Below are 19,136 nucleotides of genomic sequence, written 5' to 3' on the forward strand. Positions count from 1 at the left end.
ACAAGGTGATGCAGAGCCGAAGGTTATATCCCGTGATTCCAGTTTTAGAAATTACAAAAAGATTTAAGTTAAACAAGATACAAATGGATATTGTTCATTTGCTATGCATTTGAAGCCTCCCAAACTACCATTTGATTATCCATTTTTTAATAATAGATTCATTTGTACTAATTTATGTTTAGGATTTTCAATGGGAGGAGATGAGTGACAAGTACTGGGGTGGGTACAGGTATTATTTCTTTAAGTGGGCTTTTTCGCCTAATTAAAAAATTACTGTCGTATTACATTACAGCAGTAATGGAAATTTATGATTCAATGAAGGATTGGGTATAAAGAGCCATTGAAACTTGAACAATACTTGATCATTAAAAGCACAAACTAGAAAGGCTCAAATATTTTCTCAAACATGAGTGATATAGTGCAAGAAGGAAAAGAATAAATCGGGTTTCATTAATTTTATTTTCTTTGGCCATTCTTCAACATTATTGTTACTCAAGTTTTTTATGGGTTAATTATTGTTGCTTTTCTATTGATTTAACTTTCACAATTACAAGTAACTTTGATTTACCTTTCCAGCATTAACCTCACACAGATCCTGCACCTCATCAAGTAAGGCAGGCCAGGAATTGAACTCCATCTTTTGCCACGAGAACACCAGTTCACGAATAGGCTTGACTTGATCTATAAGAAGGCATAGAAAAAAGTGAAGATTGAAAAATGAACAAATTCCACCACGAAGGAAATGCTCATTGAATGAAAACTCTTACCAGAGAACGCGAATTGTGAGCCATTTTCTTGTAATGTATGGAGCTTGTTAATTAGAAACTGCAATCCTAAAAGGGCCTACGCAGGGAAAAGAATGTACAACAACAACAACAACAACAACAACAAAGCCTTTTCCCACTAAGTGGGGTCGGCAGGGAAAAGAATGTACAAGGATGAAAATTGTAGCCTTGGCATAAAAAAACGGTGAAATGATATTTTGTAGAGATTTTTTGATAAAATACCTGTTACACATAATAAATTTACGGTACTAATTGGAAGTATCAATACCTTAGCTAGGCAGGTGTTCAGTGGAATATTCATAAGCATTTGAATAGCATTCATGATTTTCTGAAGTTCATGATGATCTTCATACTCAATTAAAAGGGTATGAATTCGTTGTTGAAGACCAGTAAGCAATTTCACCATTTCATACATCTTCGGAGCATTTGAATCCTACAAAATAAGATATGGAAGTCAGTTTACTGGTATGATGCTACTGAAGATAAAATATTCATACTAGGACACAAATGTTTACACACCTTGTAAAAGTTATATTTGTGGGCTGACGTATCAGAAGAAACAAACTTCTGCTCATGCTCCAAACAAATACGAAACAGATTCTCTGGTACAAGTGCAGCATCCAGACTGGAAAGAAATGAGCCCCCTAAACCTGGAAATGAAAAGGACTATTACTATGCAAACATAGTATAACACAGAAAAGCAAGAAAGAAAAAAAGCCACCGCAAAAAAATCTTCACCTTTGATCATCCCTACTCCAAGCGTATGCGAATCAATGAATGAAAGCGTTTTGTCCAGATCGCTGACATGGAAAGTACCCGGCTGCATGAAAAATAAACAATGTCACCCAAATGTAAACACATACAGGATATCAGAAAAAGAAAGTGACCCACCAAATATGTTTTCTTTAGCATTATTTTCTAAAGTGAACACCTTAGTACTCAGTAAAACAAAATTACATAAAAGTGGACCAAGAATCCACTAAACAAGAAAAAAAACAGAAGAACATCACCCTCCAAAGCCAAGCAAAACTAAAAACAAAACATTTCCAACCCATAGTTCGGACCAAATATTTTCCTGCCTCCTTGAACTTACATCACAAAAAACTTCTCCAAGGACAACAATCTTGATTTGCAAAAGAACATACATCACAAAAATTAAGGTCAATCATAGTCTGGAACATACATAACAAAGAATTACGGTGAATTATGCCTATGTCCGCGGAACTATTACACGTCTTCCTTGGCACCCCTAAAACTTAATTTACACCACTATAGCAAAGAAATCGGCATCAAACAAAATTCTTTGCAAGAGAGGAGAACAAAGGTAATATGTGTAACTTACAGATCAGGAGTGAAAAAATACAGCATAGAGGCAAAAAATAAAAAGATGTTGATTTCAGCAGTAAATAGTAGTTGTGAATTAAGTTTCACAAACAACTTACTGCTAGAACGAGATTACATGAACCAAATAACTGATTGTGAGCATTGACCACGTCGTTAACAATGGAATCATCCATAAAACTCCATTCTTCATCTAAATCTTCTTGTTCTTTCAAATCTTCCTCCTGAATGGGTAATATTTTTTTATGAGAATAGCAGGAAAAAGCACAGAAGTATTAAAATACCCAGGAAGAATACGCATACATGAAATCTGCAACCAGAACACAAATAATGAACAAATACATAAACTCTGAAAATTACTTCCAAGAGGAAGCGGGAAAAAGCACAGAAGCACTACCCTCTCAATAGGCAAATCTTTAGAAAGAAATTCCTTCCATTCTAAGAAGCTTTCATTTGCAAATAACTTCCCAAGAGATGATATGTTGAGATCAATTATACTCTCAAGTTTTAATGCACGAGGCTTAAACTTGAATTTTTGAGAATGTGCTTCCTCTTCATTTTTAGATTGAATCTTCATGCTCATCCAACGACTTGCAAACACATTAAATATCTTATCCAATACCTGAATCACAAAGAAAATATATTATCAGATGTCAATAACTTTGAGTAAATTTCCACTCAAACAGTTTCAAAATGGGAAAGAAACAAACCATAAAAGATGCATAATCCATCAGCCACGCATTAGCAACGAAATGTGCAACACGGACAACAATGTTTCGGTGCAGAGAAGCTTTAAGTTGTGAAACAGATATCTGTAGGAAACTATATTATGAGCATTGAATTTTATGCCAAACAATTCTAGTCAAGGAAATAATCCAGAAGTAAAACTTTGAGCACACTTAAACAGGATACCCTGTGTAGAAAAAGATTATAAGATGCAATACATACCATATCATCGCTCAGAACACCACTGGAAAAGGTGATCAACTTCTCAAGATGACTTATGTCATCAGCATTCAACATTGTAGGAATTTCTATGTTATAGGGAAATTCGCTCGAACCACTGTTTAAGTCAATAGAAATGGTCTTCGGAACTGATACCCGGGGGAATCTCATGAATGAGCAAATTGATCCCTGTCAAACTCTCCAAGTAAGTAATTAAAGCAACAAGACACTGCTAAAATCCACAAACATAAAAGCATAAAAAAATACCATAAGCATATCTGTATTGGCCATCTCAACTCTACTTAGGATTATCTTTTGCGTGATGCCAGACAGAATCAGTGCCAAGCCCAATTTAATTTCATATAATGCAACCAGAACTGGTTGAACAAAATCTGTGTACTCACGGTGCTCATCTGATAATAGTTGTTCAATAAAACCAGTTGCCATTTTCTGAGATAAATATAAGAATTAAAATCAAGGGTTAAAACAATTGGAAAGCTGAAAACATAATAACAGCTTAAAACAGAATGAATAGACTGACAATTATCAAGCATAATATTGCAAGCCATTTAGAGACACACCTGCCAGTTAATGCCTTGGTCAAGAATCTGTTGTAAATTAATGGCATGAACACTACCAACTGAAACTTCTGAACATGAAATGTGTTTGCAAAACATATCAGATGTAACATGCTGAAAAAATTCATCAGATGTGACACGTTCAAGAAACTTGTCACATTCTTGTTTCAAGCCCTTAAATTTCCGGTAGTCAGAGCGGAACACGATCTAAGCACCAAACAAAAGATTATCGTCAGAAAAAAGAAAAGACAGCTAAAGAAGAAATGCTACCTGAAGTCCAGTGAAGCTGAAAATATAGTATATATAGAGGCTATTCCACAAAATCTAAAATTTCAGACACCAAGATCCATCAAGAAGAATATGAATAAGACCCTATTCATTCAAGCAGAACCAGTTCAGAATGTCCCACAACTAGGGTACGATCATAGCATAAAGAGCTTAAAAGATATACTGCCTCTCCACCAATTACCAATTCAGGGTCCTGACATTCTAACATCAGTAACGAGTCTAATGACTAAAGATAATCTATGCATTCAAGAGAGGGCTGCTCCTGAAGAAACATTACACTAAAAGGAGACACCAGAAGTACAAAAAGAAGAGCAAATGATCATAGCACTGAAGGTTTGAAAAACATTTGACAAAATTTATGACACACAGTAGGAATGAACATAATATCAAAATTTTAAACCAAAATCCATCAAGTACAATCAGTAAAAGGTATCCTATGCCTAGAAGCACAATCAGTAAAGCATAAGCTATGCATTCTAAAGGTTTCTGAAAAGAAGCACTACAGGAGACACATGAAGTACAACGAGAAGAGAAACTGAGGATGGTCACCAAAAAAACTTAAAAAGAATTTTAAAAAAAACAGAGGTATTATGAACCATATGATTGAATATAATACAAACACAACCAGTTAATCGGTCAAAGTGCATATGCATGAAAGACCTCAGTGAGAAAAAAAAAAAAAGTGGTCTATAGTATGACTGAGAGGCTCACTCTTAAACATACAGAAAATAAAAATCCAAAACAATAAGTTCACCATTCACATAGCTCAACAGGCAATACATGACTTGCAATAATTTTCATTAATATATTCTAAAAAGACAAGATGCCTTTTAGAAGAAGCAGACAAAGCTATCATCGCTAATCATGTGCATAGTTTTCTCGCTGGAAAAGGTAACAAATAGAGTGATGCATTTCAAACAAAAAACTACTCCACTAAGTATATGAATTCTCAAAATATATTGATAGTGTGGAGCAAAAGTAAAATTGTTATACCTTTCTCTGTAGCTTTTTGTGCTCCACTTCAAGCTTGTTCAACGCCTGTGACCTTTTTTCATGAGAATATCTTGTAGAAATCTGCCCAGCCAAATATTCACTTTTTTGCCGAACCTACCCAGAAAACAAGAATTCATTGAAAAAAATCAGCTTTAATCTCATTGAATCATTAAAAACTAGTTTCACAGTCGTAAGTATAATTTATTTGAAATAAACCGTAAAACTGCACATGATATTTGTAACCGGTCAGTATAGATGATCACATCTGTAACTTCATAATACGTTAAGATACTTTATTGACTTACATTCATTATAAACAGTTTTTGATGCACTATTTCGCTTATTTGGGATGTAACTGCTCCCGACAGATATTTATAAGATACATAACTTTTTACAAAATAAACAAACAGTACAAAATAATAACTCTTTACAAAATAAACAAACAGTACAAAATAATAAACAAGGATTACACTTCTACAAGACACATGAAATCTGCAGCAACACCTTAGATCTTCGGGAAAACATCGAAACAAAACCAGAATTAGTGATGCAACCACATATAGTGCTGCTGCAGAAGCATGCACACATATAGACAAGCATGTTAACATGTTTCTTCAGGGCCAACAAACTTTCAGTAGAACAAAATGAAATAATTCAATATATACAAAGCAATATGCAAGAAACAGAAATCAACCACCGAAGGGATTATGCCAAATACACAAATGTCAATTTGTATATGCCTACTAAAATACCAATAAGTGCTTGCGTGTAAAAGATGATTATAATGTCAGTACACTTTTGTAACAACTCGTGCAATAGAAAAATATATTCAGGGAAGAAACCTTAATTTCAAGTTTCAGCGACGATATTTTCTCTGCTAACAGTGAATTCTTGCAATGGTATTTCATGGCAGGATCCAAATCATCACAGCACAGCAATAGATTAAGACGTAATATCCCAAGACGCAGCCAAACACAGCCTTGAATAAAGCCAACCTCTGAAAATTCAAGTAAATATTAAATATAATTGAAATCAATTTATAAACCAACAAACAGCCTTGCCAGTAAAAAGAAAAAAAAATGTCACAAAAATGAATGATATCAAAATCTGGATATGGATGCAGATAACTTCAGTGTGAACTAAAAATAAATGTTAAATATATTTGAACAGTATGAAAATGATGAGGGTTTCACAAGCGCCAAAACTGTATGCACAAAGAATTTCTAAAGAATACCTTTAGATGAGAAATGGGGATAGAGGTTTCGAAGCAGTGGCTCGATAAACATATCCACCGACTCCTTCAGACCATGATGACTTGACTCTGAAATAAGAGATCCCACAACACCAGTTCCTTGCTGTTACCATAGCGAAGTACAATAGAGCAGTCAATATCTCATTATTTTGGGAAATTCATTGTGATTAGACATCGTTAAGATTAGACATCATTAACGAAAAAGTTAATTCTGATTTCCTCTAGACATAGTAACTAGCCTTGCTAAATAATGATCATTTCATGGTATACCACTTACAAATCCTAGTGTTACAGAGTGAAAACATAAAGGAAGAATAACCCAGTTCAAAGTAAAAAAAATTCGAAAGTATCATCTCATGATAAACCGCTTACAAATCCCAGTGTTACGAAGTGAGAATGAAATGAAACTATAACCCAATTCAAAGTAATAAAATTCTGAAAAGTATCACGAGTTTACAGGAGGAGAATATGGGTAATGAAATTCTGAATCTTACGACTAAACCCAATGTAAAAACAGAATGGCATGACCCAATTCCATGCAACACTTAATTGTTCAACAAACTATTTAATACTCAGACAACTTATAACAACATACCTCTAAAGTTGACTTGATCTTAGCGAATTGGTCAGAGTCAAAAGATTTCTCGTGTGCATATATAATCTACAAGCAGAGCATCATATGAATATATATGTATTATACTTGTGAAAAGCTTAGTCAACAACTCATAAAAAGGTACTCTACCTGCTGGAACAGAGAACGAGCAGTGGATAGTAGAAAACAAGGTAAATTTGCTCCTGGGAGAGAGCTACGCCATAGATTAGACGATGCACCTCTAAGCTTCAGAGAGCCCACAACATAATCCTTGATAGAAGATGTGCTTTTCCTAATTAATGAAAGAGAGAGGAAAGCGATGACAAGAACACACGTTAAAGACACATCAATAGCTAAACAAGCATCTCAGTATGAAAAAATTAACAAAGATAAATGTAAAAATGTATTCAATGATAAGGTTCAAATGTATCATGAGAAATAGTCGTTACTCGTTAATAAAACTTGAAACTGACAAAACTAGAAGTACTATGAATGAAAAAATTTCCTTATAAATTAAATATAGACAACCATCATGAAGAATTTCTACCCAGGCCAGGTACGTGCAGAATAAGTAATACTTTAAAAGGAAGAAAACATCTTACAGTATCTGGAAGACTGTTGCTGTTACCACAGGGTGAATCAGCACATCAGGTACTGGAATATCACGTACTTGAATATCATAAACAGCTGTGCTTAAGAAGCTCTGCATGCAATTAGAATACCATGAAACCGGAAATGAGTCAGCGAATGAAAATTGCTAGCGCAAATATCCCACCACATAAGATAATATATGTACCTCGACAGAAACTGGGCAATAAATCCACAAGGATTGATGCCACCGAAACCACATCTCGAGTACAAAGCTGGAAATTTTTGTATTCACTGCAGCATAAAGAAAAAAGATAAGCACACTGATGACATAACAGGTAAATGAATGTAACAGAAAGTTTCATTGACCTGCATCAACTGAACTCCACAAATCCAGTATCCAGAAAATCTTCTGATGGGGAAGAAACATTTGAGGAGGTCTAGATGAATTGTTCACTGAGAATGTCAATGCATACTTCAGATGGTTCAATACTTTGGCCAATTCCTGTCATTCAAAGATAAGTAAAATTAACACATATTACGTGTCCTTTAAGGTAGCAACATGCTTGCATTAAGTTCAGAGTCTGTTAACCATCTGTTTCTTCACCGTCCGGTGGCTTTAAATCTCTGGTTGAAGTTGTTTAAGGAGTTCGGTATCAGTTAGGTTTTACCCAGGCATTGTTATTCTCTTATGGTAGAGGAACATAAATTATCAGGAAAGGGGAAGAAAATCAAGGTCTTATGGGGATGTATAGTTTCAGCTATTTTTTGGGTCATTTGGATGGAAAGAAACAAGCCGATTTTTTAGAACAATGAAGGCAGTAGAAGGGAGGATATGTGGGATAATGTTCGGTAATGGTCATCTCTGTGGGCTTCGGTTACTACAGAATTTAGAGATTTGTCTTTTTCAGAAATTTGGCATAACTAGAATGCGGCTATTAGTTAGTTTTGTGTTGTTTCTATAGTTTCTAAATGTATGGGTGATGGTGCTATTTATCTTGTTTTGTGTGTCTTTCTGGGCTTTTGTATTTTTATTGTTTCTTTGCAATAAAATTTTGTTTCTTCATAAAAAAACATGCTTGCATTAAAAACAAGTTCATTTTTCTTTTGGAGCAATATGAATAACTATTATGCGCTATAATGCAGGGGAAAAGGCATCTACTGAACAACAACTTGAAAAGTAACAAGGATAAATACTAAGAGGCTAAGAGCACAGCTAAATCCAAAACCAACTCTCAATATAGTGACACTCACAGGGAAGCCGAATCCACACCCTAACAAGTGGCAAATCATCGGCCCTTCCTACCTCTTATTCCTTTCCACTTAGATCACCCAAAATTTACAAAACACCTCCATAACACCATGCTCATCTTTTTGCTTCCAAAAAACTTGGGCTCCGTTCAGTTCAAGGAATAGGAAGGGGAAAGGAAAATATATCCTATGTTTCTCCACAGGGATGGAATGCAGTTTTCCATGACTATGTTTAGTAAAGTTAGGAAAGTAACTATGGAGTACAGCATCCAAATTGGAATTTTGATTTCTCAAAAAGGATAAGTAGAAACAAGAAATGAATATGAATAACTATTATGCACTAATTGCTTACAGAACTTATCCATTCAACCAGTTACCTAAACAAGTACAACAAGAAAATACCTACTCTAAACACCTTAGTTTCCAGAGTAAGTATAAAACTTAAATAATATGAGTCTACTGGAAGCAACTAAAGCCGACAGTTAAAAAAAATAAAATAAAATAAAATAAAGCACTGGAGGGACTATGAATTATAAGCAATTCCTTCATGAGCTTAGAATGATGTCGTATGTAGTTTATGGTTATAAATTTCAAAGCACCACTGAGATGATCTTACCAGCTGTTTTTCTTCTCTATTGACCAGAATGATAGATGATAGATCCTGAAGTAGTTTCATATCCAGGGCAAAGCTTGTACTATCAGTCAGAGGATATGTGTCCTGCCAACAGCCATGCCCAAATGTCTGACCTATTGCCTCGTCACCAAAAGAACAACAAACAGATGCAGTCACTTTGGACAAAACTTTTTTTGACCATGAAGCCTCCTTCAATTTGACTGTTTCCTTTAACATTTGCAAAAGACTCTGCCGAAAAAAAAGTATAGATATGTATTTCATTAACACGTGATAGGAATACTCAAAATGGTGATTGTGGAAACATGAAGGTCTCCCACCTGATAAATTCCATCCAACCGTTGTACAACTTGGTCCTCATCCTCATAAGAATCAGATTTACCCGTGATACATGATGACATGGAAATACCTATATAAGTTAATAATATCATAAGAACTTGTAATGACGGGGCCACAAATCAATTAGGATGAGAACAATCAAAGAAGTACGTTAAAATAATAAAATAAAAAACCAACCTTCCAACACAAGGGAGCGGAGATCAGAACTTGAGGATGCAACCCCAATCACAGGATCATTCACTGTAACAGCAACCAAACATAGACAGCATTATAGAAGCTCAAAAGTCACTGTAACCAAAGAAACAGAGAAAGCTAATGTCCTACCATGGACAAATAATCTTGCTCGTGTTGGCCAAACTGACTCGCAAAGTTCCAAAATCTGAAGCTGCTTTTCAAATATTCTACTAGAAGAAGGCAAAATTGGGTGACCGCCATAAACCCACAGCAAGGACTTCTCTGAGTGGAAAAGCGAAGAACTTTCCAGCTTCCCGCTCTCTTTCTATTCCAGACAAAACAAAAACAGAAAAAAATCAAGACAAAAAATACATCACAAGAAAGCTAAAGAAGTACATCACTATTAGCCTACCAGCAGATTATACACTGCTTCAGGAAAGAAGTCCTTCAATTTTGCAGCATGCTTCAACACCATTCGCCAAAAGATTAGCAACAGATCTGAGTCAGACGACTTCAAACCTTTCCAAAATAATATATGATCCTCAAGAAGGTCAGTGTACAACTGAATGAGTGCATCAAAAGATGGGGACTCAATTAGCATGACAGATGAATCAGCAAACTTAGAAAGGAATTCCCCCTCCAACTTCTGCAAAGATTGTAACACTTCTAAGTAACGACCTTTATTTAGCAGGTGAGCTTTACTATAATCATAGCTTTTCTCAGTATTCCACTGTTGATAAGTGAGCCTCAGTTGCATTACAAAATTCAACGCATTGTGAAAATACTTTTGATAAGTGGACCTGTCATTTGACTCAATTGTATCCACCAACTCAAATGAGAGCAGTGGTATCAGCTGCTTTTCAAATTCTACTTTGTGAATAGACGCAAGGTCATGATATCGAAGGGACATGTATTCCCAAATACGATGCTCCATACTTTGTATAATAGAATCCACAAAATGCTTGAACTGAGGGAAGCACTGTAATTGAGAACAATATGAGTTAAACCATAGAAGGTACAGCTTGAGATCACTTTCAGTAGCTTGTTCAATGGCCCATTTGGCAGCAAAAAGTAGCTTTTTCTCAACCTTTGCCAATGCCTTGTCAACTTCAGCATTCTCCACAGAGTTTAAGGTCAAAAAGGGGGAAGCCCTGTGAACCATAGTTTCATTTAGCATCCCTGTACCCCTCAAGTAAGTCACTAGTTCCCGAGCAGTTGAATCCTGGTACATAGAGCACCTACTACTTGCGAGTTGTAATTGGTATGATGCGTACTTGCCCCCCAGGAACTCGAGGTACATGCAGTTAGTCTTCACATGAGCTTCTTTCGAGTTCCATGCAAGATCACTCAGCTTCAATGGCGCTGGCCATCCTCCAGGCAAACACAAAGATGGGTGCATTGACAACTTAGATTCACACAATTCAGTTACCGGTAAATATGTGTATTTCACATGACTAATCGCATTTCTTCCAACAACCTCGCCCAGTGTACTGAGATATATATGCTCCCAGCTTGTCTGAAGGCTCCACAAAGGCTGGCTTCCATTCATTAGAAGTTGTTTGAACAGCTGAACCCAGCGAGAAAGCTCAAGATATGTGATGGAAACACCAGAACGTAATCCTTCTCCTCTAGCATAGATATGTGATTTGGCCATTGAATGCACTAATTTGGCAAAGGGAATGCCTGAAAGAACAATGAATCTTTTTACATCATTTAGTTCACTGCCCTCACGGTCACAACTGAATCTGCTACTCTCGCCTAGTAGCCAATACGGCTGCATCATAAATATTTCAACTCCTCTGTTCCTCATTGCTCGGGATACTTCACCATAAGTTGGGTTTACAGTCAGGAACATTCGAAAATTAGGATGCGGTTGAATAACAAGTGGTTTTCCATTCACAACCCCGCGCTCATTAATTGTAATTGATCCAGACAGCTCAACCAAAGAGTTGATCCTATCAAGTACCTAATTTAACAATAAAAAAAAAAACCATGTCACATGACAAACAAGCATAGGGAGAGTGAACATTACTGGACAGTGACAAATAACATGAATGTTAGAGGGTAAATAACACATAGGCATGGCAAAGCTTACATACCGTGGGATTACAACAATTCGCATCCTCTAGAACAATCCACTCTCCACGCTCTACAGCCTTTATCAATACTCCCGTAACCCATTCAAACTTTGCCGAAATTGGCCCCTTCTCATAACCCTCTTGCAACTTGATAGTTGTCATCCTAAGTTCATCAAGATCTTTGCTTGACCCAGTTATAACCAACTTTAGATTGTCAATGACCTCAATTAACAAAGCAAGAGAACTGGAAAATCTCCCTGTATCCTCGAGAAAAGTAGAAGTAAAACTAGAATCCCAATTAACGCTCGACAAGAAAGCAAACCATCTGGGAATAAAACCTTTGCTAAGTGAAATTGCATCCTTTGAGGACTCTAATCGCAAATTGTAACACTCCTTTACATAGGAGTCAATCTGAGCAACAACCAAGCGAAAATTTCGGAAGGCATTATATTGTTCAAAGCATCCAAGTATTTCTGATATATCAGTTCCAGATGAAAGATGTAATTCATTCAGCACATTTCCTGTGAGCTCAGCTAGTAACCTGACCAATGAGGTCTTACCACACGATGCTGGACCAATCAGGATACACATCCATTTATTCTCTACACATTGTGCAGTTGCTTCCAAGCTTTGACGGATTTCAGGCAAAATTTTAAGTGTGCTGCTGGGAAGTTTAGATGACTGAACACAATTCCTTCTTATGGAAGTATTTCCAACAATTAAGTATCCAGAACTGAGGTGAACTCGTGGGTAAGGATTTATATGTGGCTTCCTCTCAAAAATCTGCTCATATAACTGTAGGACTTTTCTACGGTCTGATTCTGTACGCATCCTTTGAACATAAACAATGTCCAGGAAGCAATACTCCTTGGACATAAAGGGTGCATCTGAATTGAAAAAAAAATATTAGAATACAGCACTATCCAAAATACAACTTTCCGAAGAAATAAAAACAAAAAAGATAACAAGCGGTTCAAACCCTGTATGAGTTGACACGATCGAATCACATCTCGTAGATTAAACTCCCAAGGAGAACCATCCAGAGCAAATTTGTGATACACCATGGTTTCTTCATACATCCGTTTATTAAACACAATCAGTTTTGAAAGCAGAGGTCTGTCAATTGATGGATAAAGGGAACTGCAGATAAACTGATAATCATCCTCAATTAACTCATCCACATACACCTGAAACAATGAAATAGACATTTATATCATCACCTATTGCAAGCATACATAATAAAGTGAGGTTCACACAACTATATACAGAATTCAAATGACAGTCAGACAAATACCTTAGTGAAACGGTTGAGAAAGGACTTTGGAAGGCCTTTTCTGCCACCACCTTGATGGGAAGGGTTTTGGCAAGCAAATATTCTGAAGGACGAGGGACACTTAAAAGTATAGCCTAACTCTGGAATGAAAACTTCAGCTCGATGATCCAGGATAGCATTTAAACCCTGATAAGGCACATTTCACCATTAATCATATTAGACATACAAAACAATATAAGGGGAGTCCTTGAAACGAATATGTTTCCATAGAAAAACGAGAAATGAAGATAATTGAATAGAGAAAGAGATACAAATATAATTGCATAGAGAAACAAAAGGGGTCCTCATAATACCTCCAATACAGATTGTGGAGCAAGATTAAGTTCATCAAGCAAAACCCAAGAACCTTCTCTCAAAGCCTGCAAGAATTGACACGTAAGACAAGAAAATGAGAGTAAGGTGGATTCATGTCACAGGTACAGATATTAAACCTCAAACACAAGGTGTTTTAACCTGTAATAGGATCCCATCAGACCAGGCAAACTTCATTCCTTCATCACTTTCAACCGGTAAGTCTGAGCCCAACAAGTCCGCCATATCAGTCTGCATCAGAACCATAGGAACCATTCCCAGATGCATAGAGACAAAAAAGAGTGAGCAAAACATATATCTATGCTATATAAAAATATGAAAGCTGGAAAAGAATACCAACCTGCTCGGACAAATTTATCCTGACAACTTTGTGACCAGAAAACTTGCCCAATGCAACAATCAAACTTGTTTTCCCAACACCTGGACTACCTTCCAATAGAACTGGAGAGCATAAACAAATTAAGATATTTAAACAAGGTGTAATATAGGCTATGAAAAGCAAAAAGAAAAAGGGGACACTTGAAAGCAGCATTGGTACTTGAAAAGACATACCAGGTTTCGGAAGCTGCATAGCTCGCAGTACCCGCAAGACATTTCTCCTGGTGGTAGGTGCCAACATTTCAAACCCCTCAGTGTCACAACTTTCAGAACCTATAGTACATCATAGGAGGACAGAGTGACTAAAATTGAAGACCAAACATCAAAATGATTCCATCATAATAATTTAAAGTACAGTGCCACGAAACGTGAGAGAAGAAAACAGTTCCTTACAGTGCCTACGGGTAACCTTTTCAAAACAATAAAACACAGTGAGTGCATGTTGCATCACATAGTTACCTTTCTCTACATAGAAAGGATCCACACCAAAAATGTTGTCACACTGCATGCTACCACAGGATGAATCCTGTTCAATTGTTTCAGGAGCGCCCCAACCATAGTTTTGCATTTTTGAAAGTTTTTTGAACTCCAATTCACTAAGTTTTTCCTCTGCTACCTACAATGAATGCAAGCATGGAGATATTAAATTGACAACAAAACCACTAGGAGTCATGTTTCACAATGGAAGCCAATTGATGGACAGGCAAAAGAACAAAATTAGAAAGTGCAAGCAATCCGAGCAGACAACAATTCAAGTTGAAAGAAACCCAACAAACCTTCAATTCTTCCAAAAGGAACAACCAGCAATGCTCCCTTACGTCTTTGCTGTTCCCTTTCAAAGTTTCAGTACCTAAACTCAGTCCATCAAGCAAAACAAGGAATGCCCCATGAAGGAATGCATACACATGTCCTAACTTGATTCCAGTCACATTAACAAAATCCACCCAAGATAGTAGATCTCTCACGGTAAGTGTTCTTCCTGACTTTAGATGGTTGAACCACTCCCAGAAGTTCAGCAAAGGATCCAAAATGGATGAGAATTCAGGTGACAACCTCTGAGATGCAATACTTCTAAGCTCACCTCTATCATCTATAGGGGGAACCCATATCTCTGTGAACCGATTACGAAGAGCAGGAGATAGTTCCCTCTTACCGAAATCACCACCAGGATTCATTGTCGCAAGCAAAAAGAACTTCTCATGAGCAACAATTTTCTCCAGATCAGGACCTCCTTTCTCAGCTAAAGACAGCATTCTCTCTGTTTCCAAGACACTATTCAACCTCTCAAGAACACTATCATCAGCCAAGGAAATCTCATCCACAAGAAAGAGATCACCACTCCTCATTGCCTGCACAAGGGGCCCATCCAACCATTCAAACATTTTCTGCCACTTTTGGTGCATCTCAGATAGCTTCAATATTATCCCTTCCAAAGTCATCACATCTTGATTGGTGACATCAGGATTCAAAATCGGACCCTTTTTGTAAGCTTTTATCATCTTGTTCAGATTAGACAATGTTGCAGAGGCTTGACCTATGTCCGAAGAGACAGTCTACAAAGAAGAGAAAAAATCACTATCATAATTTATAATGGACAATAAGCAACCTTACTATTGTTCCCTAAAATAAAAAAATAAAAAAAAAATACTTTTCACTTGACACAAGTCTTGAAGCATTTTCAGCTTCTTATGATGGATCCATCTTTAAAAGGGAAATGCAAGAGAGCATTGTAAACAGTCCAATAATCTTAACAATCTATTTTTAAGGTCTTAATTAAAGTGTTCACCCAATGAAAAAATCAGTCAATTCAAACAGCAGTTAGCCATTTGACTATCATCACAACTATTTGAGTATGTATCAGAAATTATATGTCCCTCTGTCTGTTTGATCACGGTTAGACAACCAAATTGTTTCCGACTTGGCTGATTTTCTACACGGATGACCTTTACATATAGACCTAATAAAAGAGCAGCTTCAATCATTTGAAAAGGATCCCTCTTTATCAATATTGTTTGTACAGGGCTTGCTAGGTGATCCAAGTTTGCATTCTAGTTCAATGAACTGAACCATCTATTTTTAAAATCTTCATGCAAAAATAATAATAATAAATAAGCAAAAGTCCACATGATTATCAATGGATAAATTGATTTTCGATTTGATTGATCGTTGGCAACATAACTCTCGAAATGAGATCTAAAAAGACGGTTTTAGATCATCTAACAGAAAGTGGATTAGACGCCATTAACGATCCCAATTTCTTGAAAGAACGGAAAAAAGGGTGGGTCCGACCTGAAGCTGCTGTTGTATATTGCATTTATAAGACACACACACACACACACATCAAATATGTAACACATAGTCGCATACTACCCATGATCTACAGTAAATCCCACAAAAATTAGAAAAACTAGTCCCACGTATGCTTAGGGATAGTACTGTGTAACAGATAAGGAATAGGATTGAAAAGTAAACAAATAAAGGATTCTTACAGAGTCCAGATGGAACCGCTCAAAAACCTGTGTCATCAACAATTCTTCAATTGCTTTTTTAAAATCCGATGTTAACCTTGACCTCTCGCGAATAGGATAAAACCCCTGCAATGCATTCACTAATTATCATTTCGATCTTGAATGAAATAAAAATAAAGTAACATTCCAAAACCTTATATATACAGAGAATCCCCAAGTAGGAGTTAAAAGAAAAATCACAAAATAAAATAAAAATTCACAACTAACCCCGAGAAAGTCAGAGGTTTCGGTGTATTGATGACAGTTCAGAATGTGTAATTTTGAACCCAGAAGAATACTCAGCAATTGACAGACAGTTGTCTTCCCAACCCCCGTTTCACCAACAAGAAGTACAGGTTCTCGCATTTTATAGCAACGCTCCACTAGGAAGTACAATCGTCGCATACTTTTAGTCCAACTAACACCAACAAATTTTATCATCAGTATTCAGAAGCTAATCAAAACCTACTACACCAAACGAAAATTCCAGTCTAAACTACATACTTTTGAAGATTCTTGGGAATTTCAGCACCATCAGGAAAGCTGGGAACATATTCCTATAAAAAGTGGAAAACAAAAATCAGAACATAGTCACCATAAAAAAATTCACTGGACATGCATATTCAAAAGAAATTTCAAATACAACCGAAAGGAAACATGTGAGGAACCAAGAAAGCAAACTCTATAGACCACCCCCCCCCCCCCCCCCCCAAAAAAACAGAGAGATGAGTACCTGAAGATACAAGTTGTCCTCAACAAGTTTAGCACCCATTTCTTTTTCCAGAACTTCTCTAACAACACATTTCTCGCCTTCATCACGAAGCCTCTCTGCCAAAAGATAATAACCATCTCGGGCCAAATCCACCTGATCACGACCACCAAGTTGTGCGAAGCGATCAGACCATCGGAACAGATCACGCGGAGTAATGAACCCATGTTTCCCAGCAAAAACTTTACTCGTTTGCCTTTTCTTTTGCAATATCCTCATCACCTTAATCATTTTCTGAGACCTTATTTCAGTAACATCAGGCTGCCGCTTTCGCAAGATTTCAATCAAATCAGTTTCAGGAATTTCATCAACATGTATCTCTACAAAACGATTGCGAAAAGCTCGGGAAAGCATTTTCCGCCCACCATAAAAACCAGGTGGATTTTGAGTCGCAAAAAGCATAAAGTTTTTATGTGCATGAATGGTTTCCTGCAATTCAGGCACGAAAAGCTCTCTATTATCATCCAGTAATCTGTTCAATGCTTCCAGCACATCAGACGGAGCCAAGTTAAGCTCATCCAGAACTATCCAATAACCATTTCGTACAGCTTTCACAAGTACACCTTCATGGAATACAAGCTTCCCAGTAGCATCTGTTATGTAGGAACCGAGATATTCCTGCAAATCTGTATGTTCATGATTATTGATTCGTACAAATTCATGACCTGTTATTGCAGCAAGATGCTGAACAAGGCTAGTTTTGCCACTAGACGTAGGTCCCTGCAATAAAACAGGGTATTTCTTTATCCAAATAGCACAAGCCAAATTCCTGAGACGCTCCTCAACACTTTTAGTTTCAGTATACTTTGTAGAGTTGTCAGACCTCCCTTCAATAGTTGAGTTACTCAGGTACTTAATATAACGTACTTCATCTGGAATTTTTCCATCTAACAAAGAACTCAAGATCTCATTTTTCATAACCAAAGAACTGCTGCTATCCAACAAAGTGAGAAAAAACATACAGAACCCATCATATATTGCCTTTTCAAATCCAAATTCTCTTTCTGCCCTTGTCGTATATTCTAGAGCACGGTAGAGAGACCTTAAGCTATATTGTGGTTTTTGATTAGCTCCGTCCTGCAGCTTTTCTTCAGCTAGTTTCCTGGATTTTTTATAGAAAGACACAATATTCTTTACTTTGGAATCTTTGCCACCCAAAAATTGGCGAACAAATAGAATTAGATCCTCGTCATCCAGTACATCATCAACAAAATACTCGGTAAATCTGCTTCTCAAAGAGAAGGGCAAATCTCGTTTGCCAGCATCAGTTGCAGGATTCATACAAGCAAATAATCGGAAGTTGGGATGTCGTTTTATGTAGTGAATATCCCCTCTTTCTGCTAAACAAAGTGATCCATGCTCTCCTTCCAGCACACTGATAACCCTCTGCAAGGTCTCTGGAGGAGCTAAATTCACCTCATCAAGCAAAATCCACTCACCTTTTTCCAGTGCAGTTATAAAAGCTCCTTCTACAAATGAAAATATCATTCCATGTGCACTTGCATTCTCTACTTTCAGTGAAAAATTTTCCCAGGCTTTAATTCGATCCTCGACTAGAGCTTTCTTGCGCTTTTTTCCAGACTGTCCAACTGACACAGATCTAGCTGCTTCGACTTTCTGGAAAAATCTTTTAGCGCCGAGCCCAAAACCTTTCACTAACCTTTCCCAATTCTCCTTCTTAAGAGCATTATCCAGCTCCCAAAAAAATTTGAAATTAACCTGCATATAAGAAAATAACGGTACAGGTTACTACACCAAGTTACATATCCACAATCAACAAAAGAAGTTTTGAGACAAATACTACCTGCAAATCAAACGATTCAGAGAATAGATCACGAAACTCTTTATACAGGGGATTGTATATAAATTTCATGTCCATAGGCTTGTATCCCCCTATTAAGTCAGCAACATCACTCTGCTGACTTAAGTTCTGGAACAAAACAGAAAGTAAAAGTAGATCAACCTCTGATAGAGACACCAATAAAGTAGTTAGCAACCAGAG

General features: G+C 36.7%; 1 protein-coding gene across 1 annotated transcript in view; it reads right to left on the reverse strand.

The window, feature by feature from the left end:
* LOC126621781 (midasin) overlaps positions 1 to 19,136 on the reverse strand; it is a 34,729-nt gene that overhangs the window by 8,497 nt on the left and 7,096 nt on the right. The window contains exons 16-53 of the mRNA XM_050290358.1: positions 18,939 to 19,064; positions 17,099 to 18,853; positions 16,870 to 16,922; positions 16,594 to 16,783; positions 16,348 to 16,452; positions 14,635 to 15,411; positions 14,318 to 14,474; positions 14,033 to 14,131; positions 13,821 to 13,921; positions 13,622 to 13,711; positions 13,462 to 13,527; positions 13,130 to 13,294; positions 12,815 to 13,022; positions 11,857 to 12,722; positions 10,170 to 11,723; positions 9,908 to 10,082; positions 9,761 to 9,823; positions 9,565 to 9,653; positions 9,230 to 9,475; positions 7,732 to 7,867; positions 7,571 to 7,656; positions 7,377 to 7,477; positions 6,925 to 7,066; positions 6,778 to 6,843; positions 6,165 to 6,285; positions 5,773 to 5,927; positions 4,931 to 5,044; positions 3,653 to 3,856; positions 3,339 to 3,521; positions 3,075 to 3,260; positions 2,837 to 2,938; positions 2,524 to 2,748; positions 2,228 to 2,350; positions 1,524 to 1,605; positions 1,305 to 1,435; positions 1,054 to 1,218; positions 768 to 843; positions 569 to 681 (exon numbers count right to left, since the gene is read on the reverse strand). Coding sequence (XP_050146315.1) covers positions 569 to 681; positions 768 to 843; positions 1,054 to 1,218; positions 1,305 to 1,435; positions 1,524 to 1,605; positions 2,228 to 2,350; positions 2,524 to 2,748; positions 2,837 to 2,938; positions 3,075 to 3,260; positions 3,339 to 3,521; positions 3,653 to 3,856; positions 4,931 to 5,044; positions 5,773 to 5,927; positions 6,165 to 6,285; positions 6,778 to 6,843; positions 6,925 to 7,066; positions 7,377 to 7,477; positions 7,571 to 7,656; positions 7,732 to 7,867; positions 9,230 to 9,475; positions 9,565 to 9,653; positions 9,761 to 9,823; positions 9,908 to 10,082; positions 10,170 to 11,723; positions 11,857 to 12,722; positions 12,815 to 13,022; positions 13,130 to 13,294; positions 13,462 to 13,527; positions 13,622 to 13,711; positions 13,821 to 13,921; positions 14,033 to 14,131; positions 14,318 to 14,474; positions 14,635 to 15,411; positions 16,348 to 16,452; positions 16,594 to 16,783; positions 16,870 to 16,922; positions 17,099 to 18,853; positions 18,939 to 19,064 — 9,396 coding nt within the window. The remainder of the gene's footprint in view (positions 1 to 568; positions 682 to 767; positions 844 to 1,053; positions 1,219 to 1,304; positions 1,436 to 1,523; positions 1,606 to 2,227; positions 2,351 to 2,523; positions 2,749 to 2,836; positions 2,939 to 3,074; positions 3,261 to 3,338; positions 3,522 to 3,652; positions 3,857 to 4,930; positions 5,045 to 5,772; positions 5,928 to 6,164; positions 6,286 to 6,777; positions 6,844 to 6,924; positions 7,067 to 7,376; positions 7,478 to 7,570; positions 7,657 to 7,731; positions 7,868 to 9,229; positions 9,476 to 9,564; positions 9,654 to 9,760; positions 9,824 to 9,907; positions 10,083 to 10,169; positions 11,724 to 11,856; positions 12,723 to 12,814; positions 13,023 to 13,129; positions 13,295 to 13,461; positions 13,528 to 13,621; positions 13,712 to 13,820; positions 13,922 to 14,032; positions 14,132 to 14,317; positions 14,475 to 14,634; positions 15,412 to 16,347; positions 16,453 to 16,593; positions 16,784 to 16,869; positions 16,923 to 17,098; positions 18,854 to 18,938; positions 19,065 to 19,136) is intronic.

Source organism: Malus sylvestris, chromosome 5 (assembly GCF_916048215.2).
Source record: "Malus sylvestris chromosome 5, drMalSylv7.2, whole genome shotgun sequence".
NCBI classification, from domain to species: Eukaryota; Viridiplantae; Streptophyta; class Magnoliopsida; order Rosales; family Rosaceae; genus Malus; species Malus sylvestris.